This window comes from Psammomys obesus, unplaced genomic scaffold, assembly GCF_907164565.1.
Source record: "Psammomys obesus unplaced genomic scaffold, mPsaObe1.curated_primary_1811, whole genome shotgun sequence".
NCBI classification, from domain to species: Eukaryota; Metazoa; Chordata; class Mammalia; order Rodentia; family Muridae; genus Psammomys; species Psammomys obesus.
The window spans coordinates 1,420,822-1,440,137 of record NW_026586383.1 but is presented as its reverse complement, the minus strand read 5'-3'; the positions used below and the strand labels follow the sequence as shown (position 1 = coordinate 1,440,137).

At 41.5% G+C, this 19,316-nt stretch overlaps 1 protein-coding gene across 1 annotated transcript in view; it reads left to right on the top strand.

Annotated features, from left to right (window-relative positions):
• The first annotated feature begins 221 nt into the window (after window positions 1–221).
• Mlh1 (mutL homolog 1) overlaps window positions 222–19,316 on the top strand; it is a 42,570-nt gene continuing 23,475 nt past the window's right edge. The window contains exons 1-9 of the mRNA XM_055601530.1: window positions 222–426; window positions 2,631–2,721; window positions 5,644–5,742; window positions 8,301–8,374; window positions 11,263–11,335; window positions 12,566–12,657; window positions 13,925–13,967; window positions 14,339–14,427; window positions 16,996–17,108. Of these exons, the coding sequence (XP_055457505.1) occupies window positions 311–426; window positions 2,631–2,721; window positions 5,644–5,742; window positions 8,301–8,374; window positions 11,263–11,335; window positions 12,566–12,657; window positions 13,925–13,967; window positions 14,339–14,427; window positions 16,996–17,108 (790 nt within the window). The 5' untranslated portion in view covers window positions 222–310. The remainder of the gene's footprint in view (window positions 427–2,630; window positions 2,722–5,643; window positions 5,743–8,300; window positions 8,375–11,262; window positions 11,336–12,565; window positions 12,658–13,924; window positions 13,968–14,338; window positions 14,428–16,995; window positions 17,109–19,316) is intronic.

The following is a 19,316-nucleotide window of genomic DNA, read 5'->3' as shown; positions in this document are numbered from 1 at the left end:
CCAGGGCACCTGCGTTCCCATTGGCTGGAGATTTCGTATTCCCTTAGCTCGCGGGAGTGAGCCAATCGGAAGAGCGGGCCGTGAACTCTGACGCGCAAGCGCATTGCTCTCCAGCCTAGTGGGCGGCCTCTGTGTAGGGCGGGACAGAGACCCAGGAACTGACGTAGGAAGGCGCTTGACTGGCATTCAGGCCGCCCAATCGGCACTTGCCGCTGGGAAGGCGGCGCGGGACGGCGTCGGCCGAAGCGGGAGGAAGGACGCGAGCGTGAGGGGCCGAAGTGATTGGCCGAAGGCGAGCTCTGGCGCCGGTATGGCGTTTGTAGCGGGAGTTATCCGGCGTCTGGACGAGACGGTGGTGAATCGCATAGCGGCGGGGGAAGTTATCCAGCGGCCGGCTAATGCCATCAAAGAGATGATTGAAAACTGGTACGGAGGGGGCGGAGCCGAGGCCGGCGGCACGGGCCGGGCCCACCCACCTGCTGCAGCCGGCCGCCGTGCGCGCGCTGGGCACCGGGACCCTGCGCGCTGCAGGCCGGTTTCCCCCTGTGTGACGTCCGCGAGACCCGTGTGGGTCGCAAGTAGAGGAAGCGAGCGTGGTATTGGTTTAATGGTACCTTCCCTAAGGAAGCGCCTTGATTCCACATTGCAGACGCAGAAGATGCGCCACTGAAGATGTGTGGATGTTTACGGTGGAGAGAGAAACCATCTTCAGATTATGACATATTAGGTTTATCACTCACTCCCGGAATAATCCGTGCACGTCCAACGCGCACTTCCTTTGGGGTTTTATTCAAAATCGATTACTGGCGTTTTAGATCAGGCCACTGGACGTGGGGTTTTCTTCTGACTCTCCCATGGTCAAATTTGTCACCCCAGTTAGTGTCCCAGGGGGAGATATTTGTTGCGTCTGAGACTTAGACCCACCAGATTGCGGATGGGAGAGGATAAAAATATGAACAGAAAAGCCAGGGAGAACAGTATACCTCAAAATAGACACACCACCAAATAAGTTCAAAAAGGACACTCGGAGAATATACAAAAAGACTTTGTATTAATATCAGTTGATGCTAGTGAATCCCATATACATCGTTACAAAAAAAAAAAAAGTTCAGTGAAGAAAAGCAGTCCTGTAGAAGTTAACTGAAAACAAACCCTTCAGAGAAATGGTACTGAAATAAAAGATCTCAGGCCCATTTTGGGGTGGAAGGACCCTTTTATAAGGATCACCTAAGACCATCAGAAAACAGATATTTACATTACAATTCATAACAGTAGCAAAAGTACAGGTATGAAGTAGCAATGAAATAATTTTATGGTCAGGGCTCACCACAACATGAGGAGCTGTATTAAAGGGTCAAAGCTTTGGGAAAGTTAAAAACCACTGCCACAGGGAGAAAGGGAAAGAGGTAACCAAAAGAAGGAGTAGGGAGCCTGCGGGCATTTGATTTGATGTAGCTATGGATTGCAAGATGATAGCTTTTGTTTCTGCAGTGCTAGCCTGAACTAACAGGATAACTTGAGCCAATTATTGAACTGTGTTTGAATACCGCACAATAAAATTAAGCCTGAAAGTAGCGTAGCAACTTATAAACAAGCAGATTTTGCATGGATTCTAGTTAAGTGCTTCTTAAATATTTTAAGTCAAGGTTTTTGATACAGAGGTATTTGAGTAACTTTTTTAAATAAAGAATTTTTCACAAGAGGAATTGATAACTTCCCATTTTCATTTAGGCCCAGGCCAAATTTGCTTTCTGTGGTAGGTATTCTAAGTTTATAGGCTACTCTGTGAAAAAACAAGCGAGTTATCCTTCCTTTTTAAGATTATTTCCTCTTTTTAACTTTATTTTGCTTAGCGATTTGTCTGCTTCATGGGGGTTGTGTGTATAACACACTTTTGAAGGTCAGAGGACAACTGAGGAGTTGCTTCTCTCCTCCCATCATGTGGGTCCCAGGGATTGAACTCAGGTCCTCTGCTTGGTGGCAGGTGCCTCTAACCCTCTCAGACATCTTATGGGCTGCCCCATTGGCATCTTTTTTAATTTTTAAATTTTCATTTTGTGTGGTTGTTTTGCCTGTGTGTATGTGTGTGTGTGTCTAGGCACTGTGTTCAAGGATTGCTCTCAGAGACCAAAAGAAGATGCCAGGTCCTCTGCAACTGGAGTTATGGATGATTGTGAGCCACCACGTGGGTGCTAGGAATTGAATTCCAGTACTCTGAAAGGCTGAGCCATGTCTCCAGGCTCCAACCCCTTAAGCCTCTTAAAGAAATTTCTGAATGGCAGTTTTTCTTTGCTTCATCATGAATGTGTTTTCTTAAATACATATACGTAGAGGAAAACAGCACTTTTAAGTGATTTTTATTAGAGTCACTTAGAAGCCAGCGACTGATTAAAATTGTTACAACAGTAAAATTAGTTGAAAAGAGAGTAAGAAACATGTGCTAAAGGGACTGTCCTACAGGAACAGAAATGGTCGCTCTGTCCTTATCACATGATGTATTCATAGAGTACCCACATTGAGCTTGTAAGACCAAAAAAAAAAAAAAAAAAAGTTAATCAAGCACTCTATTTGTTTGCTAAGTACATCAGAGTAGTTGCAACTGACAAAAAATATTTTCTCTGATTTGCCAGTTTAGATGCAAAATCCACTAATATTCAAGTAGTTGTTAAAGAAGGAGGCCTGAAGCTAATTCAGATCCAAGACAATGGCACTGGAATCAGGGTGAGTAAAGCCTGGGGAAGCAGGTTTTGTGTGCTTCATGTCAAAGCTCTAGGAAAATGCAGGACCGTCCCCTAACCTGGTGACTTTAGTCTTTTGCAGAACATATTTTTGATTTAAGGTTTGAACACTGATAATAATTAGTATTGTTTCTATTGTATATTGCACATTGTTCAAGACATATGGCAATGAATAAAATGGACAAAAATCATGTGTTTTCTGATGGGCGTTTTCTATCCTGATAGTAGGAGTCAGTAAAAAGTGAGTAGTGTGTCAGATGGCTTAAAGTACTGTACAAATAGAAAAGCTGGGAGGAAGATAGGGTCAGAGAGTAGGAAAGGATATGATTGGTGGTTCAGGAGGACTTTAATTTGGGTGAAATTTATGGAAAAAAAAAACTAATGGAGATCAAGGAACAGATTATAAAACTGTTGAAAGGGTGAATATCCTAGACAGGAAAAACAATAAGGACAGAAATCATGAAGCAGAAGCATGCTTGAACTTGATGGACCAATGAGGAAGCCGTGTATCTACCACATGTCGAGCTAGACAAGGGTAATAAGACATGAGGCCCAGAGGGAAACATTCTGGGCATAATAAAATCGTTGACCTTTTTGGCAGCTATGGTAGTATGACTCGAGGATTTTAAGCCAAACCGTACATGGTATGGTGGTGGGTTTTATTTTAAAACCTTTGGCTGGGCCTGGAGTGATAGCTCAGTGGTTAAGAGCACTTGCCACACTTGCACAGTGTGTGTTTCTCAGCGTCCATATCAAGAACTCCAGTTTCAGGGCATCTAGTGGCCTCTGAGGGCACTTCATGCATGTGGTATACATGCAATCAGACATACACGCATACACATAAAAATAACATTAAAATTTTTAAGACCTTTGGAAAGAAGTTGCTGAAGGAGAGACACAATGTAGAGACAGTGGGAAGACTCTTGCAGGAACCCAGGAGTAGGGTCGCTGTGCCCTGGACCAGTTTGATTGTATTTAAGATGTGAGGAGCATGAGGTTTCTGAGCTAACTCTGAGGCAGGCCCCTCAGAATTTGCTGATGTAGAATATAAGAGGGGTCAGAGATGCCATTTAGCAGAATGGCAAAGATTGTGAAAGAAGGTTTCAATGGAAGACAAGCAGTTCACATGGCAGCATTTAAACTTTAAAGTGCCCTTTAAAGATGTGTCTCTTTATAAACACAATGTAGGTTTTCAGATAAAAATTTCAAACTTTGCATTTTGATATATGAAAAACTATAAGATTCATGAAAAGATGCTCAGAGGTAGCCATTACAGAAATGCAGGTCCAACCTGTGGTGAGATACGGTTTCACGTTTGTTAATATGACCACAATCAGAGAAATAAATTGTGTGGATTGCTAGAAGGTAGAGAAGTCAGTCGCCATGCATTGTTGGTGGGAGTATAAACGAGTGCAGTGATTATGGAGAGTGTTAGGGGGGTTCCTCAGAATTACAGTTCCTGTTTCTACTTCTGTATACATATGCAGACAGGTGAAACAGGGATAGGTAGATTTCTATGCTTATATTCTTAACATTATTTACAATAGGCCAAGGATTTTAAGTAAAAGCCACCGACATGTCTGTCCATCAGCAGATGACTGGATAAACAATGTGATAGACCCCACTCAATAGGAGAGTATTCAGCCTTAGATAGGCATGAAATGCTGACATGGTTCAACATGGGCAAATGTGGAAGAATTTATATGAAGTGAAATAAATCAGTCACAAAAAAATAAAAGGATTGAATAATTTGTAGTATATGATGTTTCTAGAGAAGTCAGATTCAGAGATATAATGTGGAGTGGCTATTGCCAGGGATTGGGAAAAGGCAAGAATGGAAAATTATTATTAAACAGGTACTGAGATTCAGTTTAGCAAAAATAACGGAGTTCTGGACATGAATGATTGTAGTTTTTTACTTATTAAATTTACATAAATTTAAATAACATAAATATGTACTTAATGTACTGCATTATACACTTAACGTGCTTAACTTCAAAAGGAGTTTTATTGTTTATTTATTGTCTCTGTCTCTTCAAAAGGAGTTTTATTGTTTATTTATTGTCTCTGTCTCGTGTGTGTGTGTGTGTGTGTGTGTGTGTGTGTGTGTTTAGGCATTTATACCGGTGAGTGCCAGTGCCTGTAGAGGCCACCAGAGAGCACTGGACACCCTGGAGCTGGAGTTAGAAGCAGATGTGAGCCATCTGTGCGGGGCCTCCGGAGGCAGAAAGTACTCTTCCCACACTGAGGCATCTCACCAGCCCTTGTTTATGGCTTTTGAGGCACTGCAGAGATAAGGGTGACCGTAAATTCTTATCCCTTCTACTTCTATCTCCAAAATGCTAAAATTTCAAGTGTGTGCCACCACACCCAGCTCAAATTAAAATTTTGTTACAAATATTTTTACTATACTTTTAAAGTTTCCTGTAGACTGAAAATGAAGTTTTGTTTTCTTTTTAATTTAAAAAGAAAGACAGTGAAATTTGGGTATGTCACATGCATACAGTTCCAGCACTTGAGAGGTCAAGGTAAGAGAATTAAGTTTGAAGTATCCTAGGCTATACAATCAATGAAGGATGGGAAGGGAGGGGGCAAGAAAGACAGAGATGAGTAAGTATGTGTGGAGAACAGGTCTAAGGACAAGGTCCTAGTGCTAGGAGGTGGGGACATGAATGGAAGCTGTGCATGGCACTGCAAAGGAGCAACTCAGTTAAAAAAAAAAAAAAAAAAGTGAAAATCCAGGTCTGGTGGTAATTTGTATGCCCAATAAGGAACTTGGTACTAATCTTAACCTCTTCTGAAAATTTCTTCTCAGATTAAAGCAATAAAATGAAAATCCAGAAGGATTTGGGAAAAGGAGAGGCATAATTATTTACTCTGTTTTCCCCCCCTCTTAATCATGTAGAAGGAAGATCTGGATATTGTGTGTGAGAGGTTCACTACAAGTAAACTGCAGACTTTTGAGGATTTAGCGAGTATTTCTACCTATGGCTTTCGGGGTGAGGTAAGCTAAGACTTACAAAATGTGTAAAAATGCCTTCCTGTGATAATGTTGTCATTTCTGAACAGACGCAAATGAGATGTAATGCTCTGTACTGAACATGTACATGTAAATTTGAACAAATTTAGTTTTCCAAGTGAGAAGTTTTTTAAAATACTTGATATCCTACTTTATCTATAGAGGTACTGGACATCTTGTGTCTCTATAAAAGTCCCTAATAACACCTATGAAGTTTTATCAAAAAATCAAATGTGAATCTGATCAACGATCTCATCTGCATATCAGTGTATTGAAATTATGGGGCATACAGAGAAAGTAACAGTGAATGGCACTGGGGTTAGAAAACTGCACACAATAAACTGCCAGAGAGCAGAGGAGTGCCACGAACCTGTGAACCAGAAGAGATTGAAGGGATAGTCTTGGAGGTTTCAGAAGTCTCTGAGAGGCTCAGATTTTTCTCTACTTGAGGATCAGGCTGTAGCTCTCAGATACTTCTCCAGCACCATGCCTGCCTATTGTCATGCTCCCATCTATGATGATAATGGACTCGTAACCTCTGAAACTGCAAACAAGCCCCAATTAAGTGTTTTCTTTTATAAGAGTTACTATGGTCATGGTATCTCTTTGCAGCAATAGAACAGTGACTAAGACAGGCATATATTTTATTTAATTAAATTAAAAGGCAGCTATGAGCATATCTTTATAATTTCGGCAGTTTAGGTCAAACCAGTATAGTCTCAAGTGTCCTCTTACTCACGGTGACCTCAGAATTGTTCCCAATAGACAGTCTCTAAAAAGGTTTACCTTGCAGCTGCCTCTGGTCTGGTTGTAGGAAGGCAGTTTTATCCAAGCTGCAACTGTGTGTCAGTTTCCAAGCCCCTTCTGCCTGGATTCTTACTCTATCTTTGGAGTTGCTATTTACTGTAATTAGACAGGAGGTATATATTGAGGACCATCTTTGTGCCAGTGATGTTCTCAGCACCTTTTGTGAATTAGCTCTTCTTCCTTCCAATAGCCCCACAGCATAGATTTGTCATTTCCCTGATCGCTTGATGAAGCTAACACTGGATGTGTAAGAAATGATCTGGGCACACTAGATACCAGATAGTGCAGAGTGCAGAGGTGAGGGGCATGTAGGCACACTGACCCAGAGTCAATGTTCCTATCTACTTGAAAAAGCTCCTCCTGAAGCAGCAGGGGCTTTCTGCTGTGCTGTGTTATTGCAACCCTTTCTTCCTGAAAATACACAGGATTGTCTTCTGTGAGCAGGCCTGGCCTTACACTGCTCTCAAAATCATTTACATTGTAAATGTATTTAATGTTTGGGCCAGGTAGCCCTGGTTGGTCTTGAACACCTTATGTAGCTGAGGCTAGTCTTAGGCTCCTGATCTTCTCGACTTTACCTCCAAAAATATTTGGACTAAGGGTCTGCACGGTAACACGCATCTCAATTTCATAACTCAAATTATATAAGCCAGGTTGGATGCAATGGTACATGCCTCTAATACTAGTACTTGGAGTCTGAGACAGGAGGATTAGGAGTTTGAAACCAACCAGGCCTACACAGCAAGTCTTAGGCCAGCCTGGCTACAGGGAGAGGGGGATAGATTACATAAACCAGGAAAGTCTGGTTCTGACCTAGTAACTTCTGAGGCTGCAGTACATTCCTGTTTTGTTCATTTGTTTTTGAGATGGGACTAAGCTCCTTTGCTGATCTCCAGCTCCTGGCTACCTGTGATCCTCCTGCCTCAGCCACCCAAGAAGACTCATGTTCTTTAATGAACTGAAACTGCCTCAGGTATTTAGATGTTGCTGCACATTGTAGCAATTTTAAGTTCATATTTTTATAAATAGAATTGTTTCTGTAAAGCAGTTTTGAGAGATCCCATTATTTCTTTTTGAAGGCACATTTTTAATCTCTTGAAAGATACATCACTGACACTATATAAATACTTCTGCTACCCTGATCTGGAGTGTTCCTTAGAGGCCCATGCACTCAAAGTTTGGTCTCCAGTTTGTTGTTACTGGAAAATGATGAGGCTAAGTGTAGGTTATGAGATGTGCCCTATAAGGGGGGTAGTGAAACCCTTCCTGTTCCTTTTCTCTTTGGCCTCTGTGGACATGAGGTGTGAGCGGCTTTGGTCTTTGAAAACTCCACACCGCAATGAGTTTCTTCAACACAGGATGACAAGTATCAGGACCTACTGACCATTGACGGGGCCTCTAGAACCATAAGCTAAAAAGAAACTGGTCATCTCTAAGTGGTCACCTGGTGTATTGTTACAGAATGGGAAACTGGCGCAGGCCCTGTGGTACCAGCACAAGATACAGTTACTGTTAACACAGGAAGTCTTGGAGCGATTCCTTTTGGGGTTTTTAATGCATACTTTCCCTTCTTGTAGAGACTCCCCTATGGATTAGATTTTAATCTTTTTTTCTTAAAATGTCAGCAGATTGTTCGTTGTTGCCACGTTCATGTAGATTAAAAGAGGCAAGTTAGATAATCTTGGCCGTCGATGGAGCAACAGTGAAGTTTTCCTTATATCTGCTCTCCTTCCTAGGCTTTGGCGAGTATAAGCCATGTGGCCCATGTTACTATTACAACCAAAACAGCTGATGGAAAATGTGCATACAGGTACATGATAATGACTTTTGTGTCCTCCCTAAACATAAGTATTACCTTTTTTTATTAAGATTAGTTTTCTTCTCTTCCTGTGGATAAAGTATTCAGCCTCAGGGATGATCATGAGGTGATACTCTTACTTCTTCATGGCTTCTTTTTAAAATGTAAATTAAGGTATTTTCTGTGTATGGATATTTTGATTGCATTCATGCCTGTGTACTATGGGTATGTCTAGTGCCCTGGAAACAGAAGGTGTGGGATCTGCTGGGACTGGAGTTCCAGATGACTGTAAGATGCCATGTGGGTTCTGGAAATTAAACTAGACTAAGGCTAAAAGACTAAAACAAGACTACACTAGACTAGACTAGACTGGAATACACTGGAATAGAATAGGAATAGAATAGAATAGACTTCCTCTGGAGGTTTCCAGGTCGTGAGATATGCCCTTTAAGGGATAGTGAACCCCTTCCTGTTCCTGTTCTCTTTCACCTTTGTGCGCTACTGGAAGAGTAGCCAAGTGTTTTTAACAGCTGAGCCATCTCAAGCCCTACTTGATGGCTTCTTAAAGGGTAAGTTGTACCCTCCTACAAGCACCCAGGCGGTCTGTTGCACATTAGTTATTAAGCAGATAGTAGCTAGCTGCTCACATTACTTCTGCCCTTTTGCCCTTCAGTGGGATAGCACTTTGGGCTGATTACAGGTCTATGGTGGGGATGCTGAAGACTCACAGTTCATTTGCTGGCCCCTGAGCTTCTGGATCCCTTCAACCAGTGTCTGTGTGAGCTGGCTTGCTTTCCGGGGAGTGGCTGCTGCTGGCTGTTGTGCTGGCACAGTTTCCAGAGGCTCAGAAATGGTCCTGGGATAGAACAAAAATGGAATTCAAGAAATTAAAATCATGCTTTTGTTTTGTAAGCATTGGCTGGCACTGGTTGAAGACTAGTAGCAGTACCTAATGAATGCAGAAAGAGGAAAGAAAAGCAAGAAGACAATACATTTTAAGCCTGCTGGTTGTTTGTAAATTAAAACAGGACACTTCTGCATTCTCAGTGTTCTTCAGAAGATTAATGTGTAATGTAGTAGAAGAAGAGAGTGCTTCCATGTATGCTTCTATGTATGCAGGGCTGGTGTTGGGGGTCTTGATCCTCTGTGAATTCTGGGTGGTACAAACCAGAGAGACAATTGTGCGTTAAGCTTTTTGTAGGTGGTCTGAGCTGTGGTCCTTTTTTGTGATCTCTGGTTTTGTGTTATGCTCTATCTGGAGCTTCTAGTGGCTTTCTTCTGTAGCAGGATAAAATCGAGAGGGATCATCCTGACACCTAGTGCTTTCCTGTGCTGGATAGTCTTATGACATGCTAACATCATTTGAGAGGATTGAATCTCAACTAAGAAAAATGCTTCCAAGGGACTGGAGAGATGGCAGTGGTTGGGAACACTGGCTGTTCTTCCAGAGGACCCCAGTTCAGTTCCCAGCACTCACATGGCAGCTCACAACAGTCTGTAATTCCAGTTTTAGGTCTGACATCCTCACACAGAAAATGCAGGCAAAACACCAATGCACATCAAATAAAAATAAATAAATCTTTACAAAAGAAAAAAAAATGCTTCCATAAGATCTGGCTGTAAGGCATTTTCTTAATTAGAGATTAATGGGAAGGGCGCAGCCCTGGCACAGCCAACACTGGTGAGAGTCATGAAGCCAGCACAGCTGCTTGACACAGTGCCAGCAGGATTGCTGCAATTGCTGTCTTTCTGTCTCTAACTTTTGAGTTTCGGTTTCTGCATTGAGTTTTGGTTGTTCTTGGGGACTTTCGGCATTGTGATTCATTTTATGTTTTTTCCTGAGAAAATTATTTCTGAGTCTTTAGGAAAATCCCAAAATTAACTTTATTTGGCCCCTATATAGAAGGAGATCATTAAGCATAGATAAGCACATAGCTAGATAAGGCTGTCGCTCCAGGAATCTTCTTGGAGTATCTGCATCTGAGCAAACTCAAACAGTGTAATTGGTGCAGACGAATAGAGACAACTGATAAACTCTTGACTGGCCGGGAGAAGAGGTTACAGATTCAAGGCCTCTTTTTATTAGAGGCTTAGAGATCTTTGAAAATGTGGTTTAAAGATAGGGGGTCATTTAGGGTTCCCCCTGGAGGAATAGAACTCAAAAGATAGATTGACTAAAATAAACTTTTCCTACTTTATGATAAAACACATAGTAAAAGGAGTTAGGTATTAGTATTTGCTATTCTTTTTTTTTGTTTTGATTTTTTTTCGAGACAGGGTTTACAGGGTTTCTCTGTGTAGCCTTGGCTGTCCTGGACTCACTTTGTAGACCAGGCTGGTCTTGAATTCATAGAGATCCTCGTGCCTCTGCCTCCCCGAGTGCTGGGATCACAGGTGTGTGCCAACCACACCTGGCTGTATTTACTATTCTTAAAAAAGACTGGCTCAGATAGTTTCTGTTTGTCTGGAGTGCTCCAGAAAGCTCATTGTTTGACTAGTTCTGTTATGGTTTTTGTTTTGGATGATGGATAAGTGCATAAAATATATTTCATACTGAAGGTCTAAAGTTTAATGTGAAGCTCCACAGATTTGTTTCTTGATGCCTATCTCTTCTAACTGTAGAGAAGTTTATTGAGTTGTACAGACTTTGGACCTGGTTGATTTTGGCATATAATGTTTTTTATTTGCAAGCTTTTTTTTTTTTTTAATAATAATCAAGTCTGTAAATTTTTTAAATGTGCTATATTAATGCATTTATCATTTTATGTAGCTCAGGAATGTGCAAGGCATTTCCAGTGTTGGGGTTACATATGCCACTATGCCTGTACTTTGATTTTTGTTTTTATGCTCTGGATAAGCATACTTTTAGATACTAATAATCTTTTATGTTTTCTGACTAGAGCAAGTTACTCAGATGGAAAGCTGCAAGCCCCCCCTAAGCCATGTGCAGGCAACCAGGGTACCCAGATCACGGTAAGAATGCCACATGGGAATACAGCTGCTGACAGACAGTTCAGTGTGAATGTTGGAGTAAAACTGACATGGCTTCTGAGGTTCTGGTGTAAAAAGCAATTTAATTTTGACTTGTAATAAAAGTCCCTAGATACTTACACTTCTGAGTAAGAAAAATGATTATTGGGGTTTATGGCATGGCAGCCCACCTCCCTTCTTATCTTTTGTAGGGGGCTGGGATGGTAGAAGTCAGTGGCAGAGTAGCTGGCATTATAAACATTATAGTTGACTCCAAAAGACATGTCAGAGTCCCAGTGTTATATTTCTGTGCTTGTGTGTCCACAAGCAAATCACTTAAGATCTCAGAATTTCAGTTTTCTAATGTCTCCAATGGAAAAAAGAATGCCTACCCCTCTGCCTCAGAGGGCCTTGGGTGGGTCATGTGAGTGTTATTGGTCAAGAGGAAACCCATCCTGCAGCCTTAGCATCACATCTCAGTGTTTTTCCAGTCTGGGATCCCATAAAGCACCTCACTGTCATGTGTCCGATCCGTTCACCCCTGACCCAAGCTGTAGCACATCTTGAAGGCAATCCTAATCTTTCCAAGCCTAGGGCATGGTAGGCAGGTGGCTCCAGGGAGCCTTAGCTGCATACAGAGTGTGATTGCTGAGAACTCCAAATTATCTCCAGCGTTTTATGATTGTCTTCAGCTTGGAGAACATCCCTGAATGACATGTAATATAGTAGTTGCTTGTAGAGCTACAAGCAACTAGTAAGACAAGAGTTGGAGACAAGAGTTAGTCTTGCCTTACTAAATCGTCTACTTTCTTGAGCAAGAAAGTAATTTCAAACGTCCTCATATTTTTAGCCCTTTATATTTTTATCAAACAGCATGTCAAACAGCCAGCCCCCATTGTCTCCTTGAGAAGTCAATGCATGTGGGATGCAGGAAAATACCCTTTTTGTTTGTTTTTGTTCTGTTTTGATTTTTATTATTTTTTAAATTAATTAATTCAATTTACATCTCGTCATAGCACCTCCCCCTCTCCTCCCAGTCCCACCCTCCCAGGAAAATGCCCTTTAATTCCTTTGTTGATGCTGCCTTATTCTGTTTCCCTTCCTGAGTCAGGACTTGGAACAGCCGCTGGTGATGTCACTGGATTCACTACCTCAAGATCCAGCTTTAGGTAGACAGGGTGAAGCTTTCTACATACATTTGTTAATTTACAAGACAAATTGATCTTTCTTCAGGTGGAGGACCTTTTTTACAACATAATCACAAGGAGGAAAGCTTTAAAAAATCCAAGTGAAGAGTACGGGAAAATTTTGGAAGTTGTTGGCAGGTACCGTCCAAAATCTGGGAGTGGGTCCTTGAGCTCCATCATTAAAAACATGCATGCCAGGGCTTGTTCTGGTCCCACTTTGCTCATCAGTCCTGAGTCTTGATTCACCTTGCCAGGGGCACAGTTGGTCTTTTTCAGTGGGGTTCTTGGCTGGCAGATGAAACAAACTAAGCTAACTTGAGCCAAAAAAAAAAAAAAAAAAAAAATCACTGCACTGTTGTTGCCCACTGGGTAGGAAGAGATAAGACAGGAACCAAGTGACTCTCGTGATCCTCCTGTTATTTTCTTTCTCTTCTGCTGATGCTTTGAAGCCCTATCCTGGACAGTACCATGTAGCATTACTGGGATTCCTTGTTCTGTATCCACAGCTCTGGGTAGACTTGTTGGTTGGTGGTTTCTACCTAGCATGCCTCGGAAGGGATGGGTAAGGAGTTTCCCAAAGCAACTTGGAAGCTGTAAGCTGGAGAAGGGGGTTCAGGCAGGCAAAAGCAGAATCTCGTTAGATAAGTAAGCATAATCCATTGCTAAAGATAGCTGCAGCAGGGCTTAAACCATGTGTCTGAGTCATGATTTGTGTCAACTGTCTTTCAGTATTTCTAAAATATATTTGTCCATACAGGAACAGTTTTATATATTAGGTCCCCTACACCCTCCCCACTCCCACTAGTAAAATTGTTAAAAATCAGTGTCAAAAATATTCCCAGTGGCTGCTTTTGTTCTAAGTGTGGTAAGGTGGAAAATAGGTATCTCATAAGTGCATTTCACTAAACATGTTTCTTCAGTTCATGGGGTTAGTGTATAGAGGACAAGGTCCTCTAATTAACAAAGTTAGTTGACACAGTCAACTTCAAAAGGGCTGTGGGGACACTGGAGCAGGACACAGCAGCCAGGAAACAGCAGTGATGGGATGGTGTGCTGAGGCTATGGGAGGACCAAGTACAAAGGTTGAATCGAGAGTTAAGGATGTACTTGTGGCAGCCTAGGCCTTCTGTCATCATGAAAGTGATCCCACATGTACATACTATGCCAAGATCCTAGAACACTGTTTTCTTAGACTTGGTCACATTTGGAGGTGTAATCTTTATGAGTCTCTGTTGCTTTGTTTTCTTTTGGGTAATGTAGGTTATGTTAAGGATTTTGGTTTGCATATCTTTCCTTAAATCACTTTTTTCTTATAAGTCTACCAGTTTATTTCATTAAAAGTAGATCTCTGAATTTATTGTGCATTTGGGTGCCCTCTGCTTAGCTTTTATTTTTTCTTTTCCAGGTACTCAATACATAATTCAGGTATTAGTTTCTCAGTTAAAAAAGTAAGTCATGAGCCCTTTTTTTTAAAGATACTCATTTTTGTTTTATGTGTACAAATGTTTTCCTGCATGTATGTCTGGGCACCATGCGCATGCCTGGTGCTCACAGAGGCCGGAAGAGGCCATCAGATCACCTGCAACTGGGGTTACAGGTGGCTGTGAGTGCTGGTGGTTTTTGGGAAACAAACTTGGGAACCTCTGCTAGAGCAGCAGCCAGTGTTCTTAATGGCTGATCCATGTCTTCAGTCCCTTAGTTATGGTTTTGAAAGGGCAATTTTGTGTTAGGAAAGAAATGTAGGAGATTTTTAAGAAAAAAAAAAAAATCTTCTCAGGGCCATCGGTTGTTAATCACCACATTGTCTGTTATTTTTCAGCAAGGTGAGACGGTGTCTGATATCAGAACACTACCCAATGCCACAACCGTGGACAACATTCGCTCCATCTTTGGAAATGCTGTTAGTCGGTATGTCAGTAGCAAAGCATGTAGCAAAATCTTTCCTGTTTCTTTCCTTCATTCATCAGCTCATTGGATTATTTTGAAACTTGTTGAGACAGTGGATGCTGTTAGCCATAGTCAGATATGCAGGCTTGCTTTCATGCTTCATGTTAGTTGATACAGTCTAATTCACATAATGAGTGTTCCCTGGGAGCTTTTTGCCTCCTGAATGCTGTAGCTGTAAATCAGCTTGTTCTTTTTGGCTTTTGTCTTCAAAATATTTAAGTTTAGAATTCTGTCACCCTCAGATGTTCCTGTTTCCCTTTTATTTATATTACTGGGTAAGGACTTAATTTGCTTATCATTCAATATTGATTAATTGACTTTCTTATTTCAAGTTTTGTATCAGAAGTTAGTGATGTAAATCTGAATGAAATTTTCTGTTCTGTTTGTTTTTTCAAGACAGGGTTTCTTTATGTAGCCTTGGCTGTCCTGGAGAAATTTTCTGTTCTTAAAGACTAGGTTTTCAGGTGTTACCAGCCCTTCATTATCAAAAAAGGCCCAAGAGAAGAATTTGCTTATAGTATGAGTCCTATTGATCTACCCTCTGTTTGTAAAACCCACCATTTCCATCACTGGAATTCCATGCTACGAATTCCTGCTTTGGACTTCACAGAACTCCAAAGGCCTATGCCATACCCCAAGTGTCAGTATGAAGACCCTTCCCGTGCCAGGCACACATGAAGTGCTCATAACACAGATGGTACCAACGGGATCTGCCCTCACTTTCCCCAAGGTCTCAAAAGCGTTGGCAGTTGTCCCTATATTCAAATTCTGCTTCCAAGGACAAACTGTTCGTTCATTGAGTCAAACCAAGAAAACATGCTGTTTGCTAGTTATCACACTTTTAAAAACTGAGAGGACAGGAACTCCACAAGGAGAGCAACAGAACCAAAAAATCTGGACACAGGTTTTTTTCTGAGACTGATAATCCAACCAAGGACCACTCATGGAGATAACCTAGAATCCCTGCACAGATGTAGCCCATGGCAGTTCAGTGTCCAAGTGGGTTTCCTAGTAATGGGAAAAGAGACTGTCTGACAAGAACTGAGTGGCTGGCTCTTTGATCACCTCCCCATGAAGGGGGAGCAGCCTTACCAGGCCACAGGGGAAGACAATGCAGCCACTACTGATGAGACCTGATAGGCTAGGATCAGAAGGAAGGGGAAGAGGACGTCCCCTATCAGTGGACTGGGGAGGGGCATGGGTAGAGAAAAGGAAGGAAGGATGGGATTGGGAAGGGAGGAGGGAGGGAGCTACAGGTGGGAAACAAAGTGAATAAACTGTAATTAATAAAAATATAAATAAGAAAAAAGAAAAAAAGTTTCGTAGGAGAGGACCCAGCATTGTAGAGCTAAACTGTGCTTCTGTATCCGTAAGCAGTTCTGTCATCTGGGATTTATTGTTGGTATCAGATAATGATGGCATATATGTGTTGATATGTCCCAATCAGAGTCATGATCTTCATTGTCTGGTGTAGTCAGGAAAAATAGTGGTGATTTTGAGTTGAGGGAGAACTGTTTGGGTTATTCTGGGTAAAACAATGACATGATCAAAGCAACAAAAACAAATAAACAAAAAACTGTACTCCCAAAGCAAAGGAGGCTCTCTGTATTCTTTTAAGTTAACTTTTAAGAGCTTTTGACCAGGTTTTAAGACTGAACACTACTTGTCATGGAACCCCCACGAGCTGTGAGAGATTAGACATGGTCCCTAGAGAGCATTTCCAGAAGCAGGTTTCCAGTGTGTCCTCCTGAGACACTGGAGGAAGAAAGGGTTTGTGGTCAGTGTGTGTGTACAGCACTGCAGCGCTCAGAGGGCATGTTACTAAGGAAAAGCCTGCACTGTCCATGCAGCAAAGTCTGCTGTGTTGTCTTATAGTAGGGATACAGTAGTGAGCAGCTGGGATGACTCTTGTTCTCACACGACTCTAGTTGGAAGGAAATGAAATAATGATAAATAATGATGCTGTTCATTAGCTGGTTGTGCTGATGCCTCAAAAACAAGCCAAACAAACAAACAAAACAGGACATGAAGGGGAAGTCTCTGGAGACAGTAAAAAATGTGAAGACAATTAAGTAGCTGCTGATAGGGTCATTGTGAAAACTTAGGAAGAAATAAGTGTGGCTCTTGTTTACCTGTCCTCACCAATAAACACTCTTGGGAATCCATTATTGTGCTGTTCAGTATAGAAAGGAGTCGGGTCAGCAGAGGTGAGTTTTGGACTTAAAGCTTTGGGAGTTAGCTGTGATTACAAATTTTAAGCCAAGTAAGGATTGAGAGCTTATACTCCTCTTGCTTCTCAGCAGTTAGAGTAGCACCCAGCACTCAGCACTTGAGAACCTGAGAAGGTGGGAGGGTGGAGGATGGCTGGGTAGTTGAGAGGTGGATAGATAGAGGGTGAGTATACTCACAAGACTAGCTGAACCTAGAATCAGCTCTTTGGTTTTGGTTTTTTTGTTTGTTTGTTTGTTTTTTTACTATTGTGATTCTTTTGTGCTTTCAAAAGTCTCAGATTTTCTCTTTTCTAAACAGAGAACTGATAGAAGTTGGGTGTGAGGATAAAACTCTAGCTTTCAAGATGAATGGCTATATATCCAACGCAAACTACTCAGTGAAGAAGTGTATTTTCCTGCTCTTCATCAACCGTAAGTGAGAAATAACTGAGTGTCCATACACAGAGTTTGATGGAACTGGAGAGTTCCTGACTCAAAGGTTAGAGTGTATGGGGGAGGCTCTGCGGTGGACTGTGCCCATTAGGAAGCATCTGTAGTGTTTATCTTGTCTGTGCTTTGTAGGCTGGAATGCCTTCCTCATGTGCTGGCATCAGTCTTTATAAGCAGGCCTGGAGCTGCCATTCCACACTGTGCAGCAGAGAACCAGGACTTGAGTATAGGCATTGTTGCTAAAGATGACTCCTGAGACCCTTGAGAATTTTTCTTTTCTTTTATTATTATTTTTTCAGGGACAGGATTTCTCTGTGTAGCCTTGGCTGTCCTGGAACTCACTCTGCAGACAAGTTTGGCCTCAAACACACAGAGAGCCACCTTCCTCTGCCTCCCCAAGTGCTGGGATTACAGGCGTGTGCCACCACATGCAACAAGTATTTTTTCTTCTTTTGTTAAGATTTATTATTTATTTTATGTATATGAGTGTTCTATCTGCATGTACACCTACATGTCAGAAGAGAGCATCAGATCCCAGTATAGATGGTTGTGAGCTATCATGTGGTTGCTGAGACTTGAACTCAGGACCTCTGGAGGATCCTGGAGGAGCAGCCAGTGCTCTTAACCTCTGAGCCATCTCTCCAGCCCGTATTTTTTCTTTTAAAGAATGAAATGTCTGATACTAAGGATGATTCTAGAAATCAAGGAAGAAATTAAATTAGCTTGAAATTTTCTCAATTCTTGTCTCTCTGATGACCTATTATTTACATGATTCTTACTAAGTAAGAACTATTTGACTTTTGGATTTGTGTAGCTTACTTGTATATCGCAAGGGTTTGATGGTGCCAGAGTAACAATATGCCCTCCCCCAGCCATCTGACTTCAGGTGCAAGAAGTGTTTTTCTACACACTTGATGTATATATTCTTCAAAGTTTTTTTTTTTTCTTTGTTTTTTGTTTTGTTTTTGGAAAAAATTTGGAATTTACTGAGAACCAGTGTTTAACATAGATTTAAGATGGGTATTGAGGGAATTTCTTTTGGGGTTTATTTATTTTATATGTGTAAATGTTTTGCCTTTGAGTCTGTGTGTGGACCATGTGCATGTCTGGTGCCCTTGGATGTGGTTGCCTCTCCTGGAACTAGAATTAAGGATGGTTGTGAAGCACCATGTGGATGCTAGAACTGACACTGGCCCTCTGTAGAAGCAGCAGGTGCTCTCCAGCCCTAGGGTATGGGCTTCTTTACAAAGAGGGTCACCTCTTACAGAGCTTTTTGTTTGGTTGGTTGGTTGGTTGGTTTTTTTTGCATAAGTGTATTTATTTTCTTTCTTAATTTGCATACAAAGCAAAAGATTTCATGGCATTTTCACACATACTTTCACACAGTTCAACTCATTTTCTGCAAACTTGATGATTTCATTTTGTTATGATAGTAAAATTTCATTGTCTCTATGGACCGTATTTTCATTATCCATTTTTTTGGTGATAAATAAACATCTAGGCTGATTCTATTTCCTTGTCATTGTGAGAAGTGTAGAGCATACATGAATGTACAAGTGTCCCTGTGGTATATTATAGGTCCTTCTATTTATTGTAAAACAGTTCATCATAATTCTGGTCATTATCTTCTTTTGTTTGCTTTTAGAAATTGTATCTTTTCTTCCTTTTTTAGCAGTGGCTGTAAGTATCTCAAATTCTACATCTCTGAAGAACCTTTATATTTATTTTTATGTGTGTAGGAGTGCGACCGTGTGCACGCACACACATGGAAGTGCACACACGTGGAAGTGCAGTGTCTATGGAGGCCAGAAGAGAACGTTGGATCCTCTAGAGCTAGATTTGCAGGTGGTTGTGAGCTGCCTGAAATGGGTTCTGGGAACCAAACTTGGGTCCTGTATAAAAGCAGCAGCAAAAGCTCAACTGCTGAGCCATCTCTCTAGCCCTCAAATCATGTGTATTTGGGTCTTTCCTGGTTTGCTTTGGTTTAGTTTTGGTTTTTGGTTTCTCTGTATAATAGTGCTGGCTGTCTGGAATTTGCTTTGTAGACCAAGCTTGCCTTGACCTCACAGAGCTCTGCCTTTCTCTGCCTCCCGAGTGCGGGACTAAAGGTGTGCTGTACCTCAGCAGTTGCAATCCAGGAGCAGTTAGGAGAGGCCAACCTCTGTTAGACTTGTTAGGTTCTATTAATGC